The sequence below is a fragment of the Ursus americanus genome, chromosome 11, assembly GCF_024610735.1.
Source record: "Ursus americanus isolate L20-20 chromosome 11, mUrsAme1.1.p, whole genome shotgun sequence".
Taxonomy (NCBI): domain Eukaryota; kingdom Metazoa; phylum Chordata; class Mammalia; order Carnivora; family Ursidae; genus Ursus; species Ursus americanus.
Window position 1 is genome coordinate 48175999 of NC_142137.1, and position 26387 is coordinate 48202385.

The 26387-nt window shown below is 38.7% G+C and overlaps 1 protein-coding gene across 10 annotated transcripts in view; it reads right to left on the bottom strand.

Moving 5' to 3' along the window:
- Window positions 1-4336: 4336 nt before the first annotated feature.
- Window positions 4337-26387, bottom strand: part of AHI1 (Abelson helper integration site 1) — a 210066-nt gene continuing 188015 nt past the window's right edge. For 7 of the 10 annotated variants that reach the window (XM_087865511.1, XM_087865510.1, XM_045814755.2 and 4 more), the window contains 2 exons: window positions 14806-14908; window positions 4337-6702 (listed from right to left, as the gene is read on the bottom strand). In XM_087865511.1, the coding sequence (XP_087721637.1) occupies window positions 6700-6702; window positions 14806-14908 (106 nt within the window). In that variant the 3' untranslated portion in view covers window positions 4337-6699. Of the gene's footprint in view, window positions 6703-14805; window positions 14909-26387 lie in introns of those variants that run through there. The other 3 variants (XR_015726128.1, XM_087865512.1, XM_087865514.1) reach the window with 2 other exon arrangements.

A 26387-nucleotide genomic window follows, 5' to 3' on the forward strand; every position in this document is an offset into this window, starting at 1 on the left:
AAGCTTCTCAGGTCCTCTGAGATAGGATCCATTTTCGATTGTAAGGATCAAGAGAAAGGCAATCGCTAGAGAAAATACAAAGAGCATGAAGTGTTTACAGTTAGCCTTTGGTGGCTGGGTTGGAACCACTATCTTTGCCTGGCTTCTTACCTGCTTCTGTTGAGCAACACCGTCTTACCCTCTACCATCCGGGACCTATCCCCTCTCACTGAGACTTCCAGATTCGAGGAAGACCTCTTGGGTCCTCTTGTTTGTTGTCTGAGGAACTCTGACCTTCCAAAGGACACGGGCAAGTCTGTAGACACTGATACAATGTAGATTTCATGTTTTAGGGGTGGTATCTCTCTAGTCCTCAAGCAAGAAGAAGCCTTATTTACTAAGATTCACCCTTAGCATCAATCACGGTAACACCTGTATCAAGTAGAGAGGGGATCCTTCTTTCACACTGATACAAACTGACAAAGAACTCACTGTGGTTTTTTTTTTCCCTTCAGAGTTTATTATTTTTTAAAGTAAACTCTACACCCAACGTGGGGCTCGAACTCACAACCCTGAGATCAAGAGTCACATGTTCTACAGAGACTGACCCAGCCAGGTACCCCGGCTCTCACTGTTTTATAAAAAAATCTATTCTGGTAAAAAAAACCCACCCCCTTATTACATTCGTTTCTTTCTCTGGATTGGAAGGGGTTGGAGCAGGGATAAATTCTGAATTTATCAGTGCTCTAAGTTTACAAAACGGCAGGATCGTGACTCAGAAGAGGAGAACACGCAGATGGAAGAGGTGGTCTTGTGAGTCTTCTTTTCAGAACAGGATGTGTCCAAGAGACTACCACGACAAGCCTCCTAGGAGAGAAACCCATCATATCTAGCAGCAGGCACGCATCCATGGGAAGGGTCGAGGGGACTGTATCAGTCTCTTACCCAGGGCCGTCCCTCTTCAGGAAAAGACCAGACTAAAATACAAAGAACAGACTACACTCCTTATCTCAGCCCAGGATCTGTTCTATAGTCTACACGTTCTTCTTTTTTGAAATTCAAAAGTGACAACAAGTCTGTCCTTGGCTATAGGGCATTCTAAATACAATAGTACTATATTCACGTTTGGAAGAAAAATCTACCTTTGCTTTATGTGACTGCAGGATCTCCAGCAACTATGGTATAACAGTCTGTCGCAAGTGTATTGGATGTTTCAGTTTGCCAGACCTGTCATGATAAATTAATTACAGGATGTTGCAGAAATGGCAAAGCTCCAGCAGCATCTTGCATGGTTTAATATAGCCCTATTTCCCCATTTCAATGTATTTGTGGTTAGATAAATCCTCAGAAATTTACAGCTGCTATAGACTAGCTTATTATGTACTCGGCCTGCACACATGATAAGTATAATAAGAATATGATGTTCTTAAAGTACATAGATTTTACTGACATTTCTTTACCACCATGGAAATATTTAGTTGCTAAAAGTAGCATCTGCGGATGCTTCTGCACATTAACTTCAGCAGCACAGGCAGGGATGGTCAACAACATTACCGTGCCTAACCATCTTCCAATTACTTTAAATTGAAGAGCCCTGGCTCAGAAAAAATTACGTGGAACATTTATATAAAATGGCCCTGTGAAAAAATTCAATAGAAAATAAAATTAACTACTGATTGTCGGTTGAAAATACTGAAAAAAACGAACTGAAGCTACCACGCTTTTCTCCAGGGAACCTTCCTTTGGTCTCATGACTGCTTTTCTCAAGCTTCAGTTAATTTTTGTCTTGACAACAGTTATTTTCCTCACCTTCTTGCTCTTTCCTTCTTCTGGACTTTATTTTTTCTTTATCTTCATTAAGCAAATAATTTCCGTTCCAGGCAATTTTAAGTGACTGCCAATAGAAGAGTTTACTTACGTAAAGGTTGTACAAACAAACCATTCCTACATTTTCTTTGACCATATTCTTTCACAATTCTTGATAAGGATCAAGTGATGAATTAAGAAAAAATGAACTAGAATAGGTAAAATTAGATTGTTCAGGACTTTTAGAAATGGCACTGCAGTATATATATTAGGGCCATCTTGATGTAACTGACAGAGGTGGAACAAGTACTTTGGCTAAATACGTACTTGTGCCCCTCCCCCCACCCTTTTTAGGTTGAGAGGAGAAATTAAAATTGTAGACTCTTAGCAGTCTTACTCTCCTTTTTGAGATAATAAAAATGACCCATCCATAATCAGAATGAATTTGAGGTGTTAGAAGAACAACTTTAGAAAACAGTGTGCTGAGAACATATGCCTGATGTAGATTTGAAGAGGATCATTAGAAAAAAAGCATTCTTTGTGTTTACAAAACAAATGTTTTTATGTTATCCAGTTCCCGCCTTAACTTAAAGTATTTCCTATTCACTCTAATAATTAGAGCAGAAGGATATGATGAATGAGGTGCCTCATTACCAAGTTTGCTTTCTGGGTCTCTACAGAGAGTAGCTGTCTGCTCCTGCTTAGTTGGTCCATTGTTAACCCTAAATGATGCTGACATCAATTCTCCGGCAGATAATCGGGTCCATCCATAGCTTGAGTTTGCCAGTCAACAGAGCCTTTTGATTGACGTGACTCTTGATGTTTTTATTATCTTTTATATGACTGGAATGGCGCCTTTCTGTTTCTTGAATAATACGTTACTGTACATGTATTACTTTGATTCCACAGAATCTATTTCTTAAGAAAATGTAAGAATTAGACTTTGGAGTAAAGATTTACCAAAATAATTATGGGACAAACAAGTTATGAGCTTAAAATTTTTTTTAACTCAGATTTCATTTTATTTAGGTGCCTGTTGTATTAAAGACATATTAGATCTTTCTAGTCTGAGTGTGGTTGTAGATACATCTAAATTGCTTCTTTATTCTAGCGTGTGCTCGAGTCTCCAACAATAAGCATTTACTGGCTTCCTCTATACAGCAACTGAGATCCAGCACTTCAGAGACCTCCTGGTGGAGTCTGACAACCTCCATTTACAACTAAGCGCTGATGTTTACTGGTCGTGTGCACTAGGACAAATTACTTTACCTTCAAAATCTTGGTTTCCCTGTTTGTAGGGAAGGGAAGATTCTAACTACTTCATAGGTCTGATGTGAAGAGTAAATGAGACCATATACATAAAGTGAAGATTTGGGGAATATTTTCTGTATTAAGTTCAATGAAGCAGAAATCAACAAATATATAGCTTTAAAAAGTTGGATTGTTGAAAAGTGTTCTCATAATTTACTTAACAGATATGGCACTCAGATGTAAATTATTTAAATATGTATAAATAAAAGTGTAAGGTATTGGGGCCCCTGGCTGGTTCAGTTGGTAGAGCATGTGACTCTTGATCTTGGGGTTGTGAGTTCAAGCTCCCTGTTGGGTATGATTACTTCAAAATAAAATCTTCTTAAAAAAGTGTAAGGTCTTGAATTTTATAGGTTCCAGAACTTTCTAACTCTCAAAAATATTTGTGAGTTAAGGGGCGCCTGGGTGGCTCAGTAGGTGAAGTATCCAACTCTTGATTTCAGCTCAGGTCATGATCTCAGGGTTGTGAGATCCAGCCCCACAGCTCTATGCTGGGTGTGGAGCCTGCTTAGGATTCTCTCTCTTCCTCTGCCCCTCCCCCCGCTTGTGTGCATGCTCTATCTCTCCCTCTCCAAAGTAAGTAAATAAATTTAAAAAAATACTAAAATATTATGTTGGAGTGAAATACACAATTAAAGTGACATGTCATATGAAGCTATGAAATGGTAAGTTATTTCCCAGATACACTCTTGCTGAACTTCCTAAAGAGAAAATGTCTTTTTAAAATAAAACTTTACTATAACTTAAAAATAAAATTAAGGTCAAGTATTTGCTTTTCTAGAAGGAAACCTTATGCAAGGTTTTAAAAGTAACAAGTATTAGCCATTTAAAAACATTGATTTCACTTAAAATGTGCATTTTAAACATAAATTTATATCATGGTGTAAAATGTTTCATGTCTTAAATCTTTAAACTTGATTTTTGGGGCACCTGGGTAGCTTATTTGGTTCAGCATCTGCCTTTGGCTCAGGTCATGATCCCCAGGATCCTGGGATCGAGCCCTGAGTCAGGCTCCCTGCTCAGCAGGGAGTCTTGCTTCTCCCTCTGCCTCTGCTGCTCCCCAGTGTTTGTGCTCTCTCTCTCTCTCTCGCCCAAATAAATAAATAAAAAATCTTTAAAAACAACAAACTTGATTTTTGTTCTAGCTTTGCAAATCTTATTCATGGTATAGTTTTGATACTGAAGAAACTTTAATGTTCAAGATAGAGTAGAATCAATTGGGAAATAAATTTCTAAGAATGGTTTAAATATATTTAGATCTAGAAAAAGTGTCAAAAATTGTTACTTGTTTGGAGAACAGAGACTTTATAAAATGGGATAAAATTTAATAATTTTAGAATGAAGATACAGAAAACTAATTTGTTACTAAGAAAATGTGCACTATCAGACTCTTCAAATAGATTCTCATGTCTGATTCCTCTAACTTGACTATAATTTGGACTTCTACTTGGAGGGCACTTTTAGGATGTCCTCTGCCTCATCTCATGTCTGAGAGTATGATAAAGACATTTTATTAATCTATTCATGAATCTTTTCTGGAATCTTCTTTGTCAACAGGACAAAAGAGAAAAGGACTGGGTTTTGAGTAACACCAACTTTTCCTGGTTTTGCCTCAATTCTTATTTTTGTCTTCAGCAATACAAAAATAACCCTTTATTTTTCATGTGAACATTGAGATCTCAGCAAATATTTAACTCCCCTGCCATATTTCATTTGTCTTGGTTTAATTTTTTTAGAATTATTTAGTTATTTTAGAGAGAGAGAGAGCATGAGAGCACACAAGTGGGGGGAGGGACACAGAGAGAGGGAGAGAGAGAGAATCTCCAGCAGGCTTCTTGCTGCGCAGGGAGCCTGACGCGGGGCTCAATCTTGTGACCCTGAGGATCATGACCTCAGCTGAAATCAAGAGTCGGAGGCTTATCTGACTGAATCACCCAGGTGCCCCACATTCGTCTTGTTTTATTTTTATTTTAAAAAAGATTTCATTTATTTATTTGAGAGAGAGCGTGAGAGAGAGAGCACAAGAGTGGGGTGAGGGCCAGAGGGAGAAGCAGACTCCGCACTGAGCAGGGAGCCTGATGCAGGACTCAATCCTGGGACTCCAGGATCATGACCTGAGGTGAAGGCAGATGCCTAACTGACTGAGCCACCCAGGCGCCCTGTCTTGTTTTAAAATCTTTCTGCAACTTGTTGAAATCCTTTGTGATTAACACCTAAATCTGAGAATCAATACATATTTCAAAACTATGAGCTGAAGCTGCAGAGAGATGCATATTTTATTTTGTAATTACCAAGTGCATTCACAAGACAGACAAAATAAATTGGCTCAAGGGTGACTCCAACTGCCTGGGCCCAGCTGTACCTGGAGGACAGCCATGTGGGTCCAGGACTACGGGAGCTCGGTGCCACCGGAGCAGATTTCGGGGCTGATCACTGAGGGCTTCTGCCAACATGGGTGCCACTCACCACTTTCACATATGCTCCCCCTTTAAGTTCTACACACCAGGGGCATGTTTACCAATGTTCATTCCTCTACAACATGTGCAGGGATAGGAGCCAAACATATTTTTACTAGAAGATATTTCACACCGGGTATACATCTGGGCAAAATTTACACCTCAATGCTCAACACTTTTTCTCACTTCTTATTTTAATTGATTCAATTGTCTAATTTGGTAGTAAGTTTTCTGATACTATATTAGTTTTGACCACATTTGTGGGGTTAAATATTTTATTGACAGACTTATAATCACATTGTTGAGAAAGGAGTCAAGAAAAAAAAAGACCTTTCCTATTGTAACACTTTAAAATATATAGTCACATAGTAATAACACCATTAATTATGGAACTCAAGCAATAAATAATGCAATGTAATAATTTAAGAACAAATGTTAAGACTAAAATAAATATTCAACAATGTAAGTCTACAAATGACTTATATGCTTAAATATGAAATGCTTTTTTTAAAAAGTAAAGAAATTTGACACACTGCTGTCAATCTAGCCAAAGGCCAGTTTAGTTTTTATGTATCAAGTTACATGTATGATCCATTCAAAACAAACAAATTTGCTCCCTTTTAATGTCTTTCTCACTGGGACCATTTAGAATACACAATATTCTGAAGCTGCTTATCTCTTAAGCAAAGCTAAATTTCAAAAGCATACCTTCATATTCTAAACATAACATCACACCCACAACCACTTACAGGTATAATAATATTAAATGATTGCTTAATGGACATCCTAACAGTGTAAACACTTTTCCTTCATGTTGGTTGAATAGCAATTATGTTTTGTTCTTTATGGGTTTTCCAACAGTGGTCATGTAATTCTGATGTAATTACTAATATATACAAGTACCAATACTTTGATCAACTACAATCACAATGGTTTGTAACAATGAAGGTCAAAAGGCCACATTTACTTTTTTACTTATACCTCGCTTCTGATTTTTCTAGATTCTTTCATGAGGACAAGAAGTCGTGGATCCTTCCTTTCTTCCTTAGTATCTGAAAATTCTTGACTCTGAAGAGAAATTCCTTTTGGTTTAATCTGTCATTTCATTTCTGTGTATTTGGTCATCTCCTCATTCTTCGCGAACTCTTTACTAGGAGAAAAGTAAACAAAATGTGCTCAATGAACTTAAACAATGTCTTTTGCCCACAACCAAACCTCGGTGTGCTCCTACAATGGCATGGGTAATAAACACGCCATGCGACACACACACACACACACACCCGAGTAAGACCAAAGTACAAATCACCTTTGCTTCTTGATCACACTATTAACATCTCCGAGCGGATGCATCAGCAGATGCATACGGCCTGCTCTGGCACTGACAAGTGAAAAAGAAATACACTTCTCAAATACAGATATCAAGCACTCCAAACCTGGGGCAACTTCCGGAAATTAAGAGCAGGCAATCGGAGTTCGTAAAGTTCACTCACTGGGGAAAAAAACTGTCACGGATGATGATCCAAGGTTAGTAAATGGAAAGGATACAGACCATCTTATTAAATAACATTCTTCCATCTGGTCAATGGCTGTGTCTATTTTTACTATTATATATTTTTGAGTAAATCCAAAAAATGGCATGTGATAGTGATGGTTGATTATGCATCTGAATGCCCCTCTAAAATAAAGCAAATTATACCATTAAGAAAAATCAAGAACCAATATGTGGATGAAACAAGGAGGTTCTTAGAGACCCTGTAGGAAGTACACAAAAACTAGCTGGTGGTGTTGAAGCTGACGCTCTTTAATGCCATTATTCACACACCAGCGGTCAGTATCTAGACTTAGACAAAAATGTTGCTGTCCTTCCTCTGAACAGAAAGGGCTTCACGCTTGATGGCTCCGAGAAAACGAAGGCAGCTTAAGAATCTGGTTAGGGTGGCGGTCAGTGCCACTGACCACTCCTGAGACAAGTAAAAGCTGGAGCATCGGGCCAAGAGAGGGCAGGCTAACTAACCACTTCCTGAGGTCCTTCCCTGGTAGCACAGGAGGCGCGGGCAACATTTGTGTTTTCAGGGACAGGCTCGATCTTAAATAAATAGTTACGCTATCTTTTTTGATATCTTTTTTGATGAGCGACATTTACGCATGAGGGGGGGAAATCCTTTGTCAGTCTGTGTTTCCTGACTTGAACTTTGTTGAAGAGAGCTACCACAGATAAGCGGGGAGTGCATGCAAAACGTCCAAAAACGTTTCAAGTGAGGCTCACGAGAGCTCCTAAAGCAGAGTGTAAAATGGCACAGATGCGGGGTGCCAAGGTGCCATGGCACGAGGGGCCACAAAAGGGTGTCACATTCACTTCTGCCCCTGTGTGCATACATGGACTGCCCACAAAACTTGTCCCAAGTTAGGGCCCAAGAAAAATGTGAAAGAAAGTAGAAAAGGTTCAAACGGATGCTGGGCACAAGTGCCTGAGAGACCCTACAAACATCTGCAAGGGGCCGTGAGGAGGGTAAGAGGATCTTAGAGGAATAACAAGGCAAAACAGAGTGGGAGGAGGCGTTTGTAAAAGTGGTCACAAAAACAAAGAAGAAAAACAGAAAAGGGAAGGGAGAGAAGAACAGCTGGAAGTGAGCGAGCTGGACCCTGCACGTGCAGAGGATGTAGGACAAGTGACACTTATCAGGTGGAGCCTGCACTCTGAAAATAAACAGAGAAGGCAGAGGACCCTCAGGAGGGGGAACCCTCTGGAGAAATGTAACTAGAACAGGCTGAAGTAGGCAGTGTAGATAATATCTTTAAGGGAAGTGAATCGGACTAAGAAGAGGAAGGAGCCCTGGACACAGGATGACAAAGACCGCCCATGAGAGGGTGGAAAGGGACAGAGGAGAGGGAAAGGAGGAGAGACGTCCAGGGCGCACCTCTGACAAGGGGGACGTGGGAGTGGTGTGTGAGCACGACAAGCGCTGACAGTACGGGACGGAAAAGCTGAGGCAGTGGATGGAGATTTGCTGAAAGGGAAGAGAGGCCATCCAACCGAAAGACCCCAGAGCGAATTCAAATGCGGTCTTTCTCCGAGGTGTCTCCTCATGATGTGGCCCCACATGCTAACGCAGGTAGAAAATAACAAAGTGAGGGCCTTCTTTTTCAAGGCAAATTACATGGAAAGAGAAAGAAAAATCTGCATACTAAGATTCTGGAAAATGAATATGAAACTGGGTTAGTGCTTGTGTGTATGTTACGTGTGAAAAATAAGACTCATAAAAATACGGGGCCCTGCCCTGCAAGAAATTCAATCCAGTAAATATTCCCTGAAGGCTTACGACTTGGCCAGACACCAGGCTAAGTACTGGGGAGAAAGGAGGCGAGCATAGTAGAGCCCCTGCCTGTAAGCACTTGCCATCCACTCAGAGCTAACTGAGCACCATGGAACAGAAACAGCTCTGAACTTGGAGCCAGAAGATCAAGGTCTAGTTCAGGCACTCTACCTGTGACTCTGAAACCCTGGTTTCTGCAAATGTAGAAAGAATGGACTATATAAGAAAATTTCTAGAATTACTTTCATTTTAAAAGAAATGACCAAGTAGTAGATATCAATATATGTTCAGTAGAAAAATTAAAAACTACACAAAGTAAAATGAAAGAAAAAAAAATCACCACACCACCACCATTCAGAGGGAACTACTGACATTTTTTTAAATGTATATTGTTCAATATTTTAGGCACGTTGTTGACCCTTGAATAACACAGGTTTGAAACGCATGACCATTTAGACCCAGATTTTTTGCAATAAGTATGTTGGAAAAGTTTTTGGAGATTTGTGACAACTTGAAAAAACTTGCAAACTAGCTTAGAGATATAAAAAGGAAAACTAAGAAAAAGGTATGTCACAAATTCATAAAATAGATACTAGTCTCTTTTTTATTATTTACTACCATAAAATATACAGAAACATATACATGTGAGCAGCTCGTCTCTCCAGTAAATTGCGTATCACAGTAAAAAGTGATCTCTCACAGCTCCTGCATATTTTTCACTGTGTTTAGTGTAATACTGTAAATCTTAAATAACACTATGGGACCCAGGCCAAGTGTCACCAGTGATGCTGGAAGTGCTACCAAGAAGCAGAGAAAAGTCATGACATTACCAGAAAAACTTGAATTTCTTGAGATACCTAGCATAGATTGACACCTGTGGTTGTCTGCATTTTTCAAGATAAATGAATACAGCATAAAGACCATTGTAAAAAAAGAAAAGGAAACTCGTGAAGTCGTTGCTGCAGCTACACCAGCAGGCATGAAAACCCTGCATGTTTTGCAAAATACTTTTTTATAAGATTTTATTTCTTAATCTGAGAGAGAGAGTGTGTGTGTGTGCATGAGCCGAAGGCAGACACTTAACTGGCTGAGGCACCCAGGTGTCCCTGCAAAATACCTTTTTATTTTGTATTGAAAATGCAGCTTTCATGTGTGCATAGGACTGATATAAGAAAGATGCACTTATAGACTCTAATATGATTCAAGAAAATCAAAATCATTATGTGACAACTTAAAGCAAAAGGAAGGTGGAGGATCCGGAGTTGGAGAATTCAATACCAGCAAAGGATGGTTTGATAATTTTAGAAAGAGGTTTGGCTTAAAAAAAGTCAATATCACAGGAGAAGCAGTTCTGCCCACCAAGAGCCAGCTGAGGAGTTCCCAGAGGCCATTAATAAAACCACCGAGGAGCAAGGATATCTGTCTGAACAGATTTTTAATGCAGATGAAAGTGCCTTATTCTGAAAAAAATGCCACAAAGGACATTTGTTGGTGAGGAAGAGAAGCAAGCGCCAGGATTTAAGGAAGGCAAGAAGGTATAGGCCAATTCTACTGTGTTGTGCAAATGCAGTCGGGTTTATGATTAGGACTGCCCTTATCCATAGGGCTGCTAACACCAAGGCCTTGAAGGGAAAAGGTAAAGACTAACTGCCGGTGTTTTGGTTGTACAACAGAAAGGCCTGAACAATGAGAACCTTTTTCCTGGATTGATTCCATTGATGCTTTGCTCCTGAAGTCAGGAAGTACCTTGCCAGTGAAGGACTGCCTTTTAAAGTTCTTTTGATATTGGACAATATTCCTAGCCACCCAAAACCCCATGAATTCGACACTGAAGGCACTGAAATGGTCTACTGGTCCCCAAACACAATGTCTCTAATTTAGCCTCTAGTTTGGGGGGCCATATGAAACTTTAAGGCTCATTACACACATCACTCTAGGGAAAGGACTGTCAATGCTATGGAAGAGAACCCCAACAGAGAGGACATCATGAAAATATGTAAGGATTACACCACTGAAGATGCCATCATTGTTACAGAAGAAGCCATGAGAGCCATCAAGACCAAAATGGTAGATTCTTGCCAAAGAAACTGTATCCAGATGCTGTGCATGACTTCACAGGATTTATAGCAGAGCCAATCAAGGAAATCATGAAAGAGATGGTAGATATGGCAAAAAAGTTGGGGGGCAGGATGAAGGGTTTCAAGATACGGATCTTGGAGCAATTCAAGAATTGACAGACACCATACCAGAGGAATGAACAGAAGACACCTTGATAGAGAGGAGTGCCTCTGAACCGGTGTGTCAGACGATGAGGAAAGACGTAAGAAGCAGCAGTGCCAGAAGACAAACTGACACTGGACAGTAGACAGTCCAGCAGAAGGATTCTGATCATTCAAAATGGCTTTGACTTCTTTTACGACTGGGACCCTTCTATGATATGGGCAATGAAACTAAAGCAAATGGTGGAAAAAGGATTGGTACCCTATAGAAACATTTTTTAAAAGATTTATTTACTTATTTGAGAGAGAGAGAGCAGGGGGAAGGGAAGAAAGAGAGAGAGAGAATCTCGAACAGACTCTCCGCTGAGCACAGAGCCCGACTCGGGTCTCAATCCCAGAACCCTGAGATCATGACCTGAGTTGAAACCAAGAGTTGGCAGCTCAACCAACTGGGCCACCCAGGCGCCCCCCATATAGAAGCATTTTCAGAGAAGTGAGAAAGCAAAAAAGATAAAAATTACAACGTATTTCTGTAAAGTTCTACTGAGTGTGCCCGCCTCTCCTGCCTCCTCTTCTACCTCTGCCACCCCCCAAGACAGCGAGACCAGCTGCTCCTCCCCCTCTTCCTCCGCCTACTCCATGTGAAGATGACAAGCATGAAGACCTTTATGACGACCCACTTCCACTTGATGAATAGTAGATAATCATGCCATACAGTCAATGAACTTACCTATTGTGTATGTGTGCACGTCTGTGTGTGAAAATGTAATTAACTCTGTGTCATCGTCATCTCATTACTAAGTATTCACTGTATAGAACACTATATGCAACACTTGTATGGAAGTGGACAGACTACCCTTACATAGGCAGTGATAGGTAGTAAAATTAATAACGCTATTTTGTTTTTTTGTTTTTTTTAAAAGATTTTATTTATTTATTCGACAGAGATAGAAACAGCCAGCGAGAGAGGGAACACAAGCAGGGGGAGTGGGAGAGGAAGAAGCAGGCTCACAGCAGAAGAGCCTGACGTGGGGCTCGATCCCATAACGCCCGGATCACGCCCTGAGCCGAAGGCAGACGCTTAACCGCTGTGCCACCCAGGCGCCCCTAGTTTTCTGTTTTTTAACTTTTCTTTCAAAGAATTACATTATAGTACAGGATGCCTCTCTCGCCCCTAATCAGAAAAACGGCTTATCAGCCTTTCATCACACATAAGTTATTTTTTTTTAAATGTAACAATGTTTTCAATCAGTATCATGAAATAGAACTACAACACTGTATGCCTTAACAATTCATTTTCATTCCTATACAGGTGAGGAAACTGGGGAGCAATTACACTGATTACACTGGGCCACCATAAAGCAACCATACTGCTGCTTCTTCGTTATCAATGCATGAATAGTTATACCTTTAAATAAGTATGAATTTTCACATTATCCTTTCATTTTTTTAAAAAAGATTTTATTTATTTATTTGACAGAGATAGAGACAGCCAGCGAGAGAGGGAACACAAGCAGGGGGAGGGGGAGAGGAAGAAGCAGGCTCCTAGCAGAAGAGCCTGAGGTGGGGCTCGATCCCAGAACTCCGGGATCACGCCCTGAGCTGAAGGCAGACGCTTAATGACTGAGCCACCGAGGCGCCCCTATCCTTTCATTTTTGATGTCAGTGTTAGTAATCAACAGTGTTCCATATCAGATAAGACAGTGATGATGGAGGTACAGACAGAGGATTGGTCTTGTACACAGATGCTGTAAACTGACAATACTGATATAGTATAGTACGATAAATGTATTTTCTCTTATGTATGATTTTCTTAGTAACATTTTTGTTTCTCCAGCTTACTTTATTGTAAGAGAACAGTATATAATACATATAACGTACAAAATATGTGTTAATCAACTATTTAGGTTATCAGTAAGGCTTCCAGTCAACAGTAGGCTGTTATTGTTAAGTGTTTGGAGGAGTCCAAAGTTATACGTGGATTTTTGACTGCATGGACTGGGGGTTGGCGTCCCTAACCCCTGTGTTGTTCAACAGTCAACTGCACATGTTACATACAAACTATTTTATAATTACCTTTCTTTTACTTAAAAATTTATCATAAGCGTCTTTCCATGTCTATGAAAATACTTCTATAATGTAATGAATAATATTACATGGTATTCTCTTATATAAAGGTTTCATAATTTAATCAACTCTATATTTATAGAAATTCAATTTTTTCCTATTTTTAAAAAAATTTACTCATCTAATTTAGAGAGAGAGAGCACGAGCAGGGGGAGGGAGAGAGAGAGAGAGGGAAGGATGGAGAGAGATAGAGAAGCAGACCCCCAGCTGAGTGCAGAGCCCAAGGTGAGGCTCAATCTCACGACCCTGAGACCATGACCTGAGCTGAAATCAAAAGTTGGACACAACCGACTGAGCCACCCAGGCACCCCTTTTTCTTCCTATTCTTTAAAACACCGCTTGAAGGAACAGCCTTTTTACTGAGTTGGTGCATGTATACTTGAAAATTTTCCTACAATAGGGTAAAATTGTCCTATGAATGCCCTTTGTCAATTTTCCTTCTTTGTTGATTTCAAGAGTTTTTAAAAAAATATGTTAAGGGTATTAATTCTTTATGTGTCATATATTTTAGGAAATTCTTCCTCATCATGGGTTATTTTTTGTTAGATTTTGCTTATGGTGTGTTTTTTCTCTTTGACATGTATCATTTCAAAGTTTTCATTATTAAAATTTGTTTCAAAATGTTTTCTGATTCTGCTACAAAGGATAAAAAATCATTCCTTAACCCATGATTATATTGCTATATTTTGGTATCATGAGTCTGTTTTTTTATAATTAAAATCTACAGAATTCTGAATCTTGCTTTCGTACAGTGACAATTCTTTAAGCGTGCTGTGATACAGCCGAAATGCCTCACTTCTGGCAGACAGACTTCACTGTGCCTGACTGAGAGAACAGTGGCCTTCGTATATTCCTTCCCCCACCAGAAAACATCATCATTTAAACAAATGTGTCTGCCTCACTGGCCTGTCTCAGTAGAAAAGTGACCCCTCCTTCTTTCACATTCTAATGTGTATATTTCCTCTGGTCCCCAGGGATTATTCCCCTTGTCCTGCATCTTGAGTGGCTCCTCTCGTGGGGCTCTTTCCTCTCCGTTTGTACCTACTCTCGTTATTCCTCTCTATAAAGGTCTCTAAATCCTGTGTTTTCTACTGCTTGCTGACCAGCTTTTCCTTTCCTCTGAAGTACAGTTTCTTGGAGAAGCAATCTATTCTGAGCATCTCTTCCTTTGTACTGGAGACAATCGGATTCATGCTTCTGGAACTCTCATCAAAACTCTCCTCTTGCAGGGCATAAATGGCCTCTTGGCTGCAAATCCCAAAAGCGTACTTTTCAGTCCATATTTTACTTCTCCTCCCTTTGGCATTTGTCACTGTTTATTTATTTTTAATTGCAGTATAATTAACAAACAATGCTATATTAATTTCAGGGCTACAACACAGTGGTTCAATGATGCTATACATTACTCAAAGATTACGCTAAGTGGAGTTATCACCTGTCACCAAAAACAGTATCACAATATTATTGACTATATTCCCTTTGCTGTACTTTTCATCTCCATGACTTATTTGGCATTTGTCACGGTTGGCCATGCCTCCCCAAATCTTTCCCTGCTGACTCTATGATACAACTTTCTCTTGGTTTTCCTCTTACCTCCATTAGGGTGACTTTTCTGCTGGTTTGCTCATTCTTCTTCACGTGCATATCCATTATGTGTCCTCGGTCCTCACGGCTCTGCTCTTTGCCCACTTCAGAACTACAGGAGGGAAAGATGAGAAACAAGAGCCCATAAGAAAGCTGCTCTCACATGAGGCTCTGACTTAGGACGGGGGCAGTGGGAATTGAAAGAGGAGATCAACATGAGGACCTGAAAGAACATTTGACACACTATATAAGTGATTATATTGGGGGGTGAGAAGCAGGGAGTTGCTCAAAATAATGTAGAGACATGAACCTTTAGCTGGTTGGGTTCCTTCTTTATTTTGATGAAGGGAGAGAATAAAATCAATTTTACATCTCTCAGAAAAATACTAGATGCCTCGGAAAAACCAGAAAATTTTTTTTTATCAAAAAAATAAATAAAAAAGAAAGTTTTTATCAAATTAGATGGAAAACCACGTGTGTGGATGTGCGTGTGTGTGTGCGTGTGTGTAGAAATAATAGGATATTCTTCAGTGACACAGAAAGGTGAAGGAAGTTTATGCATAAGAAAGCTGTAATATGATCCAGGAATTCCATGACTGGATATTTACCCAAAGAAAATGAAAACACTAATTTGAAGAGATATATACCTCTATGTTTACTGCAGCATTATTTACCATGGCCAAGATATGGAAGCAGCCCAAGAGTCCACACTGTTTGTTTATTTTTAATTACAGTATAATTAACAAACAATGTTATATTAGTTTCAGGGCTACAACATAGTGGTTCAATGATGCTATACACTACTCTATGATTACGCTAAGTGGAGTTTTATATAAAACTATTACTCAGCCATAAAAAAGAACAAGATCTTTCCATTTGTGACAACATGGATGGACCTAGGGGGTATTATGCTAAGTGAAATAAGTCAGAGAAAGACAAATCCCATACGACTTCACTTACATGTGGAATATAAAAAACAAAACAAATGAACAAACAAACAAAATGCAGAATCAGACCTACAAATACAGAGAACCGATGTTTGCCGGAGCAGAGGGGAGTGGGAGATCCAGGCTTCCAGTTATGGAATGAATAGTCATGGGAATAAAAGGTACAGCACAGGAAATACAGTCAATGAGACTATAATAGTGTTGTATGGTGAGAGATGGCAGCTACCCTTGTGGCAAGCACAGTATAATATTTGGAGTTATCGAATCACTATGCTGTACACCTGAAACTAATGAAACACTGACTATGTGGCAACTATACCAAAAAAAAAAAAAAAAAAAAAAGCTCTGATATTCTGACCTGTGGGATGTGGAATGTGCTTTCTAAACAATTCAACAATAGGAGTAAAATATAAAATACTTTATGAATGAGTGCATAGTAGTGTAAGTAATGTTAGGAGAAAGAAAATACAAAAACAATGAAAAAAGGGAAATTTAAAGAGTGGAAGACAGTGTCTCCTTTCTAGAATATCTAAGAATGGTGGAAGAGTTTGACACAGACGAAAGAATTTCAAAATCAAATAATACGTAGGACTGAATAGAGACTGCTATGAACTAAGCTGTGTTGTCTCAAAATTCACAGGTTGAAGCTCTAATTCTCAAAGTGGAAGCAGGGCCTTTAAGGAGGTTAATTAAAGTTAAATGAGGCCATAAGGGGAGGCTCTATCTATGGAACTGGTAGTCCATATAAGAGAAGAGACAGCACGGAGCTCTCTCTCTCCATACTCACACAGAGGAAAGGCCATGTGAGGACACAGCGGAAAGGTGGCCATCTGCAAGCTGGGAGGAGAGGCTTCACCAAAAATCAACCCTGTTGGAACCTTGATTTTGAACTTCCAGCCTCCAGAACTGAAAAAATAAATTTCTGTTGCTTAAGCGACCAGTCTGTGGTACTATTATGGCAGCTGGAGAAGATGACGTGGAGAAATAAAGGTAAGTAAAATGAAATCAGATGGCTGAGAAGGAAAAGGTCAGAAATGAAAAGATGAAAGAACAAATGAAGTACATATTTCGAAAGGGGGAGACTAATGAAAGAAAGGAAAGGCTGAGCTCAAAAAATAAGCACTGATAATTTGCAGTCTCTCTCCAGGGAACCCATCCTGGGGCATTAAAGTAAAAACTCAGGTATCTCTGGGGGCCAGGGGAGTAATATGGTGAATGAGAGAAGCAAGCTGAGGGAAACACAATAACCTGGCAAACTGGAGAGTGGATGACCCATGTAGGGGAGGCAATCCACTGCCTCAGCTCCAGCTCAGGGATACCATGGAAGACTGTGGAACTGTGGTCCAGAACTTCAGATTATTTTCAAGAGAAGTAAGAAAATCTGCATTTATGTGAAACCTTTTTTGTATTTGGCAACTGAAAATTATACACACACGCATGCATGCACACACACACGCTGGACCTAACCAAAGACACTAGGGCTGCATCTTGCTGTGCAGGCCCTAGTTTTTGACCTCTGTTCCAGCCACAGAGTACCTGCTGGCCTCAAGGTACCCAGGCACTTTCACACTTTAGCTTCCAACATCCTGACATCTAGGTCTTTTTCTTTTTGTTCACCCTGTCTCAACAGGGTCTTTAAGACTTAAATGCTATCTTACATCTTTGGCTGTCACTGATCACTGTAGGAAAATCAGACTGTATGATCTTCTCCACCTTTTCTCTCTAATAATCTATATACAATGTAAAAGAAAATTACCTTGAAAACACATACATCTAGACTTTTGATTGTAGCCAAGATGCAGTAACTGGGACTAGATATACTGCTTGACTAAAACCACCACCAAAAAACAAGAAACAAAAAACAAAAAGACACTGGACAAAATATATGAAACAACAGTTTTCAAGACGATGAATCACTGGCAATAAAGGAAACTGTTATCTAAGAGATGGAGAATAAATGAGATGAACCCTATGGTCATCCATCTTACTACCTTGAGAGTTTTCAGGCCATAGCAAAGGCAGTTGAAGCCTGCATGGGTCCTGGTGGACTCCCTGACAGCTGAGGGGGTAAGACAGAGGTGGTTAGAGTTCAGAATGCCAGGGAGGAAAAAGCTTCACAGTGAGAGAATGGAAGATCTGCAAAGGGTTCCCTTCAAGGATTTAGCAAGTACTGATGAACAGATGCATCTGAGGACACTTCCCGAGGCCAGAACAGTGCTTGTTCCTACCAGCCAGGCTGGAAAACCTCACAACTCAGAGGGCACTGCATAGAGTTCCCAGAGGGATTTGTGTCTGTAGTGAGGAATAATTAATGGCTCTGGTCCCACCTAACAAGACCTGAAATGTTCAAAAAAGCAAGACCTGGAAATGATCAAACTGTTTCGAAGTAGCTTAACTACATTCTATAACAGAGTTTAAGGATATTTATACAAATGCAGAAATACCTAGCAACCAAAAGGTAAAAATTTCAATGTATGGCATCCAATAAAAATTTATTAGAGGGGCAAAGAGAGAGAAAAATACAAACTACGATGAGGATAAAAAAATTGAAACTGACCCAGAACTGACACAGATGTTAGAATTATCATTAAAACAATGTTAGAAAAAACATTAAAACAGTTATTATAACTATATTCCACCTGCTCAAAAGGTAGACACATGGAAGAAATCTAGAAGACCCATAGTGAATTTCTAGAGATGAAAATTAAAATGCCTGAGGTGAGAAATATACTGGAAGGGATTAAAGTCAGAATAGACACTGCAGAGAAAAGATCAGATAACTTGAAGACATAGCAGTAGCAACTATTAATAGAAATTAAATGGAAGCCATGGCAACAGAAAGATGAAATGCATAGAAAAAAAAGAATTAAAAAAAAAAGTATCAGTGAGCTGTGGGACACCTTTATGTGGCCGAATATACGTGTAATTGGAATCCTTAAAGAGAAGAACAGATGGATGCAGAAAAAAACAAAATAAAACAAAACACAACTGAAGAAAAAAGGCCCAAATGTTCCAAATTTGATGAAAATATAAACCTACAGATCCAACCAACCCCCAGCACAAGAAACATAAAGAAAATTACAAGGCACATCGTGATCAAATTGCTCAAAACCAGTGATAGAGAGAAATCTTACCAGTAACCAAAGTGGAGGGTACTAAACAAGAAAAGTATGCAGCCAAGAATACTTTCAGCTAGGCTGTCACTGAAAATAGAAAGAGAGATAAAAAGCTTCCAGGACAAATAGAAACTAAAAGAATTTACAATCACCAAACCAGCCCTACAAAACATATTGAAAGGGGTCCTCTAAACAAAGAGAGAGCCCAAAAGTAACACAGACCAGAAAGGAACAGAGACATTATAACAGTCACCTTACAGGCAATACAATGGCACCAAATTCGTGTCTTTCAATAGTTACCCTGAATGTAAATGGACTAAATGCCTCAATCAAAAGACAGAGGGTATCAGATTGGTTAAAAAAGCAAGACCCATCGATATGTTGTCTGTAAGAGACTCATTTTAGACCCAAAGACACCTACAGGTTTAAAGTGAAGGGGCAGAAAACAATTTATCATGCTGATGGACATTGAAAGAAAGTTGGGGTGGCAATCCTTATATCAGATAAATTAGATTTTAAACCAAAGACTCTAATAAGAGATGAGGAAGGACGTTATATCATGCTTAAAGGGTCTATCCAACAAGAAGGTCTAACAATTGTAAATATTTATGCCCCTAACATGGGAGCAGCCAATTATATAAGCCAACCAATAACAAAATCAAAGAAACACATTGACAGCAATAAAATAATAGTAGGGGACTTTAATACCCTCCTCACTGCAATGGACAGATCATCTAAGCAGAATATCGACAAGGAAATAAGGGCTTTAAATGACACACTGGACCAGATGGACTTCACAGATATATTCAGAACATTCCATCTCAAAGGTACAGAATACATACTCTTCTCTAGTGCACATGGAACATTCTCCAGAGTAGATCACATGCTGGGTCACAAACCAGGTCTCAACCAGTAGCAAAAGACTGGGATCATTCCCTGCATATTTTTGGACCATAGTGCTTTAAAAATGGAACTCAATCACAAGAGGAAAGTTGGAAAGAACTCAAATACATGGAGGCTAAAGAGCATCCTACTAAAGAATGAATGGGTCAACCAGGAAATTAAAGAAAAATTAAAGAATTCATGGAAACAAATGAAAATGAAAACACAACTGTTCAAAATCTTTGGGATGTAGCAAAGGTGGTCCTAAAAGGAAAATACATAGCAACACAAGCCTTTCTCAAGAAACAAGAAAGGTCTCAAATACACAACTTAACCCTACACCTAAAGGAACTGGAGAAAGAACAGCAAATAAAGCCTAAACCCAGCAGAAGAAGAGAAATAATAAAGATCAGAGCAGAAATCAATGAAATAGAAACCAAAAGAACAGCAGAACAGATAAATGAAACTATGAGCTGGTTCTCTGAACGAATTAATAGATTGATAAAGCCCTGGCCAGACTTATCAAAAGGAAAAGAGAAAGGACCCAAATAAATAAAATCATGAATGAAAGAGGAGCGATCACAACCAACACTGAAGAAATACAATCAATTACATGAACATATTATGAGCAACTATATGCCAACAAATTAGACAATCTGGAAGAAATGGATGCATTGCCAGAGACCAAAACTGAACCAGGAAGAAATAGAAAACCTAAACAGACCCATAATCAGCAAAAAAATTGTAACAGTAATCAAAAATCTCCCGACAAACAAGAGCCCAGGGCCACATGGCTTCCCAGAGGAATTCTACCGAACATTTAAAGAAGAATTAACACCTATTCTTCTGAAACTGTTCCAAAAAATAGAAATGAAGGAAAACTTCCAAACTCATATTATGCGGCCAGCATTACCTTGATCCCAAAGCCAGACAAAGACCCCACCAAAAAGGAGAATTACAGTCCAATATTCCTGATGAACATGGAGGCAAAAAAATCTCACCAAAATACTAGCCAATAGGATCCAACAGTACATTAAAAGGATTATTGACCACAACCAAGTGGGATTTATTCCTGGGCTGCAAGGTTGGTTCAACATCCTCAAATCAATGTGATACACTACATTAAGAAAAGAAAGGACAAGAACCATACGATACTCTCAATAGATGCAGAAAAAGCATTTGACAAAGTATAGCATCCTTTCTTGATTAAAACTCTTCACAGTGTAGGGATAGAGGATACATACCTCAATATCATAAAAGCCATCCATGAAAAACCCATAGTGAATATCATTCTCAATGGGGAAAACTGAGAGCAGGGATGTCCACTATCACCACTGCTGTTCATCATTGTACTAGAAGTCCTAGCCTCAGCAATCAGACAGCAAAAAGAAATAAAAGGCATCCGAATCGGCAAAGAAGAAGTCAAACTCTCACTCTTTGCAGATGATATGATACTTTATGTGGAAAACCCAAAAGACTCCACCTCGAAACTGCTAGAACTCATAGGAATTCAGTAAAGTGGCAGGATATAAAATCAATGCATGGAAATCAGTTGCACTTCTATACACAAACAACGAGACTGAAGAAAAAGAAGTTAAGGAGTCGATCCCATTTACAATTGCACCCAAAACCATATGATACCTAGGAATAAATCTAACCAAAGAGGCAAAGGATCTGTACTCAGCAAACTATAGAATACTCATGAAAGAAACCGAGGAAGACACAAAGAAATGGAAAAACATTCCATGCTCATGGATTGGAAGAACAAATATTGTGAAAATGTCTATGCTACCTAGAGCAAGCTATGCATTCAATGCAATCCCTATCAAAATACCATCAACTTTTTTTCACAGAAATGGAACAAATAATATTAAAATTTGTATCAAACCATAAAAGACCCCCAAATAGGCAGAGGAATGTTGAAAAAGAAAACCAAAGCTGGTGGCATCACAATTCTGGACTTTAAGCTCTATTACAAAGCTGTGATCATCAAGACAGTATGGTACTGGCACAAAAACAGACACATAATGGATCAATGGAACAGAACAAAGATCTCAGAAATGGACTCTCAATTCAATGGTCAACTAATCTTCAACAAAGCAGGAAAGAATATTCAGTGGAAAAAAGACAGTCTCTTCAACAAATGGTGTTAGGAAAATTGGACAGCCACATGCAGAAGAATGAAACTGGACCATTTCCTTACACCATACACAAAAATAGAACCAAAAGGGATGAAAGACCTAAATGTGAGACAGGAATCCATCAAAACCCTTGAGGAGAACATAGGCAGCAACCTCTTCGACCTTGGCCACAGCAACTTCTTCCTAGACACATTGCCAAAGGCAAGGGAAGCAAGGGCAAAAATGAACTCCTGGTACTTCATCAAGATAAAATGCTTTTGCACAGCAAAGGAAACAGTCAACAAAACCAAAAGACAACCAATACAATGGGAGAAAATATTTGCAAATGACATATCAGATAAAGGGCTAGTATCCAAAATCAATGAAGAACTTATCAAACTCAACACCCAAAGAACAAATAATTCAATCAAGAAATTGGCAGAAGACATGGACATACATTTCTGCAAAGAATTCGTCCAAATGGCCAACAGACACATGAAAAAGTGCTCAACATCACTCGACATTGGGGAAATACAAATCAAAACCACAATGAGATACCAACCTCACACCAGTCAGAATGGCTAAAATTAACAAGTCAGGAAACAAAATGAAACAAAGGATGTGGAGAAAGGGAAACCCTCCTACAATGTCGGTAGGAATGCAAGCTGGTGCAGCCACTCTGGAAAACATTATGGAGGTTCCTCAAAAAGTTAAAAATAGAGCTACCCTATGAGCCAGCAATTGCACTACTAGGTATTTACCACAAAGATACAAATGTAGTGATCCAAAGGGGCACCTGCACCCCAAAGTCCATAGCAGCAATGTCCACAATAGCCAAACTATGGAAAGAGCCCAGATGTCCACTGACAGATGATTAGATAAAGAAGATGTGGTATATATACACACAATGGAATATTACGCAGCCATCAAAAAAATCAAATCTTGCTATCTGCAATGATGTGGATGGAACTACAGGGTATTATGCTAAGCGAAATAAGTCAGTCAGAGAAAGACAATTATCAAATGATCTCACTGATATGTGGAATTTGAGAAACAAGGCAGAGGATCATAGGGAAAGAGAGGAAAAAATGTAACGAGATGAAACCAGAGAGGGAGACAAGCCATAAAAGACTCTAAATCTCAGGAAGCAAACTGAGGGTTGCTGGAATGGCGGGGGGGGGGGGGGGCGTATGGGAGGGATGGGGTGGCTGGGTAATGAACACTGGGGAGGGTATGTGTTGTGGTGAGTGCTGTGTATTGTGTAAGACTGATGAATCACAGACCTGTACCCCTGAAACAAATAAAACATTATATGTTAATAATAATAAAAAAACCCCAAAAAACAAGTAGCCAAAGTGGGGGAAAACATAGTACATACAGAGGAACGAGATAAGCATCATAGTCTATTTCTTGTGGGGAAAAAACTGCAGGTGGGAAGGCAGTGGAACAACATTTTTAAAGTACCAGAAAAAAAGTGCAAATCTTTCAACATGGAATTTTATGCCAAATGAAAATAGCTTTCAGAAGCAAAGATGAACTAGTTCTTTTCAGACATGTGAAAAGTGAAGGCATTTATTTTTAGCTAGCCAACACCACAAAAATTTTGAAGGGAGTCCTCCAGGTGTAAGGAAAATGATAGTAGGTGAAAATATGGATTTACACAAAGGAATACTGAAAACAGAAACAAAATGGGGAAATATTAAGATTTTCTTATGCAATCTCTTCAAAAGATGACAATTTAAACAAAAATAATAATAGCATGAAGAAGCATGAAAGTCAGGAGGGAAGATATGGAAGTGTACCATCTTAAAGCTCCTGAAGATATACTGTGTGATAAAGATTTGTATTATAAACCCTAAAAAAAATCACTAAAATAGCTAAACACAACATTATAGATATTAAGCTAGCAAGCAAGATAAAATAGATAAAACATAATCTAAAAGAAAAGCAGGAAAAGATGACAAAAGAACCGATGAGACAAATAGAAAATAAAAAAGCAGTACAATAGACTAAAATTCATCCATATTAATAATCATATTAAATATAAACGTTTGCCTAGTTACCCTAAGTAAAAGGCTGAAATGGTCATATTGGATAAAATGAGCATGACTCAGCTGCCTATAAGACACATGCTTTAATTCTCAATCTATTTGCATCTTTATATTTAACGTATGAAAACACATACACCATTCTAACACTACTAAAAGAAAGCTGGAGAAACTTTGTTAATATTAAATGAAGGAGACTTCAGAACAAAGAATATGACCAGAAATAGTCATTTAATAAAAGAGTGTCAATCCTTCAAGAAGACATAGCAATCCTAAATATATGGACATCTAATACAGAGATGCAAACACTAACAGAGCTACAAGAATGAAAAAAAACAAGCCCACAATATTAGTTGAAGACTTCAATACCCTACTCTCAATAATGGAACAGGTACACAGAAAATCAGTGAGGCAACATAAGATATAAACAACACTATTAGCCCATGTGATCCAATTTATTTATAAAAGAATACTTCAGGTAGACAAATGCATAATATGCATTCTTTTCAAGGGTACTAAAGATTTTTACCAAGAGACACCATATTAAGAGTCACAAAGCAGTTCTTAATAAATTTAAAAAGATCTGGATCATACAGAGTATAGTATGTTCTCTGACCACTATGGAATTAGAAATCAGTAACAGAACGATCTCTGGAAAACTTCCTAACATTGGAAATGAAATGACCCACTTCCAAGTAACCCATAGGTCAAAGAAGAAATCTGCAGGAAAATTAAAGTGTTTTGAAAGAAATGAAAAGGAAACAACATATCAAAATTTGTGCAATATCATTCAAGCTTTGCATAGTGGGAAATTTATGGCAATACATGTTTATATTAGGAGAGAAGAAAGGTGTTAAATCAATGACCACAGTTTCCACTTTAAAAAACTACAAAAAGGGCAAACTAAATCCAAAATAAGCAGAAATAAAAACTAGAATGGAAATCAATGAAATAGAAAATAAACAATAAACAGAAATCAGCAAAACAAAAAGCCGATTCTTTGAAAAGATCAATAAAATTGATAAACCATTAGCCAGGCTGATTGAAAAAAAAAAAGAAAGAAAGAAATTACTGACACCAGGGATTAGAGAGATGCAACAATACTATGGATTCTTTTAATGTTGAACAGACAATGAGGTAATATTATGAACTTTATGTAAATCAATTCAACTGCTTGAGTGAAATGGACAAATCCCTTGAAAGAAACAAACTATCAAAGTCTATACAAGAAGAACTAGATAACCTTAATAGCTCTACTTCTATTAAATACATTGAACTTGTAGTTAAAAATCTTCCAAAAAAGAAAATTCCAGAACCAGACAGCTTTAATGGTGAGTTTACCCAATATTTGAAGAAGAAATAAAATGATGTCTGTGAAAGTGGTGGAGCTGAGGACTTCTGAATATTCTCTTCTCCAAATAAGCTAGGAGAAAACTGGCAAAAATGGTTAGAATCAATTTTTTCAGAATCCTGGAAATTAGCCAAAAGCTTGTGGCAACTGGGGAATGTTTATTCAAGAAAAATGGTTGAATCTTGGTTAAGATCTTGTGAGCTTTGTGGCATTTCAACTTGACCTAGTCCCACCCCCCACTGTTGGCTCTGTGGAGACCTTGAAAAAGAAAAGCCTGCATTTATGGTGAAAGCCAGCAGCCTGGCAGCTACTGGAAGGCACGGAACAAGGATGGAGCTCTTTCAAAGCCTCATTTCCAAAGCACTGTCTTTACTTGATCTGTCTGGTGGTTCTTTGGAAGATACCAAAGAACTTGTAAGGCTGTCTGTATTTGAACTATCTCAGAGTTTGCCTTTTCCCTGAGAGGCACTTGTTGAAAACAATTATAGTTAACTTCATGGCTGCCTGAGTGATGGATAACAGTAGTCAAGCAATAGACTAACTAAAAAGCTGAAAAGGAAAAGCTGGGGAAGTAAGATGTCCACAGGGGTCTTAAAAAGCTCGGACATATTTCTGAGAGTCTAGAAGGTCTCACATGTGTAGGGTTGTGTGCATGCACAGCAGAGGCCTAAGAAGGCCTTATGCCTTTACTTCTGACTGATCTCAATGCTCTGTGCTAACAGGAAGTGAAAGCTAAGACAGAGTTGTCAATTGCTTGGCTAAATATTGAAGGGGTGCATAATACCCCAAGGGAACCCCTTAGCAAAACTGGGAGACTTACTGGTTCCAGGTGTTTAAGGAATCTTTGTCCAATTAGCTAATCACTAATCTAACCAAACAAAGACTTCAGTGGCAAAACATTATAGCATTATAGAATTTATTCAGAGAAGTTATTTAACAAAGAACAACTACAATAAGTAGCAACAACAAACCCCAAGGAAGGGAAGAATCTAATTTCCAGAATTGTCATATTATAGCATTTAAAATGTCCAGTTTTCACCAAAAGATTACAAGACATACAAAGAAACAAGAAGTATGGCCCATACAAAGGGGAAAAAAAAAAGCAATCAACAGAAACTGTCCCTTAG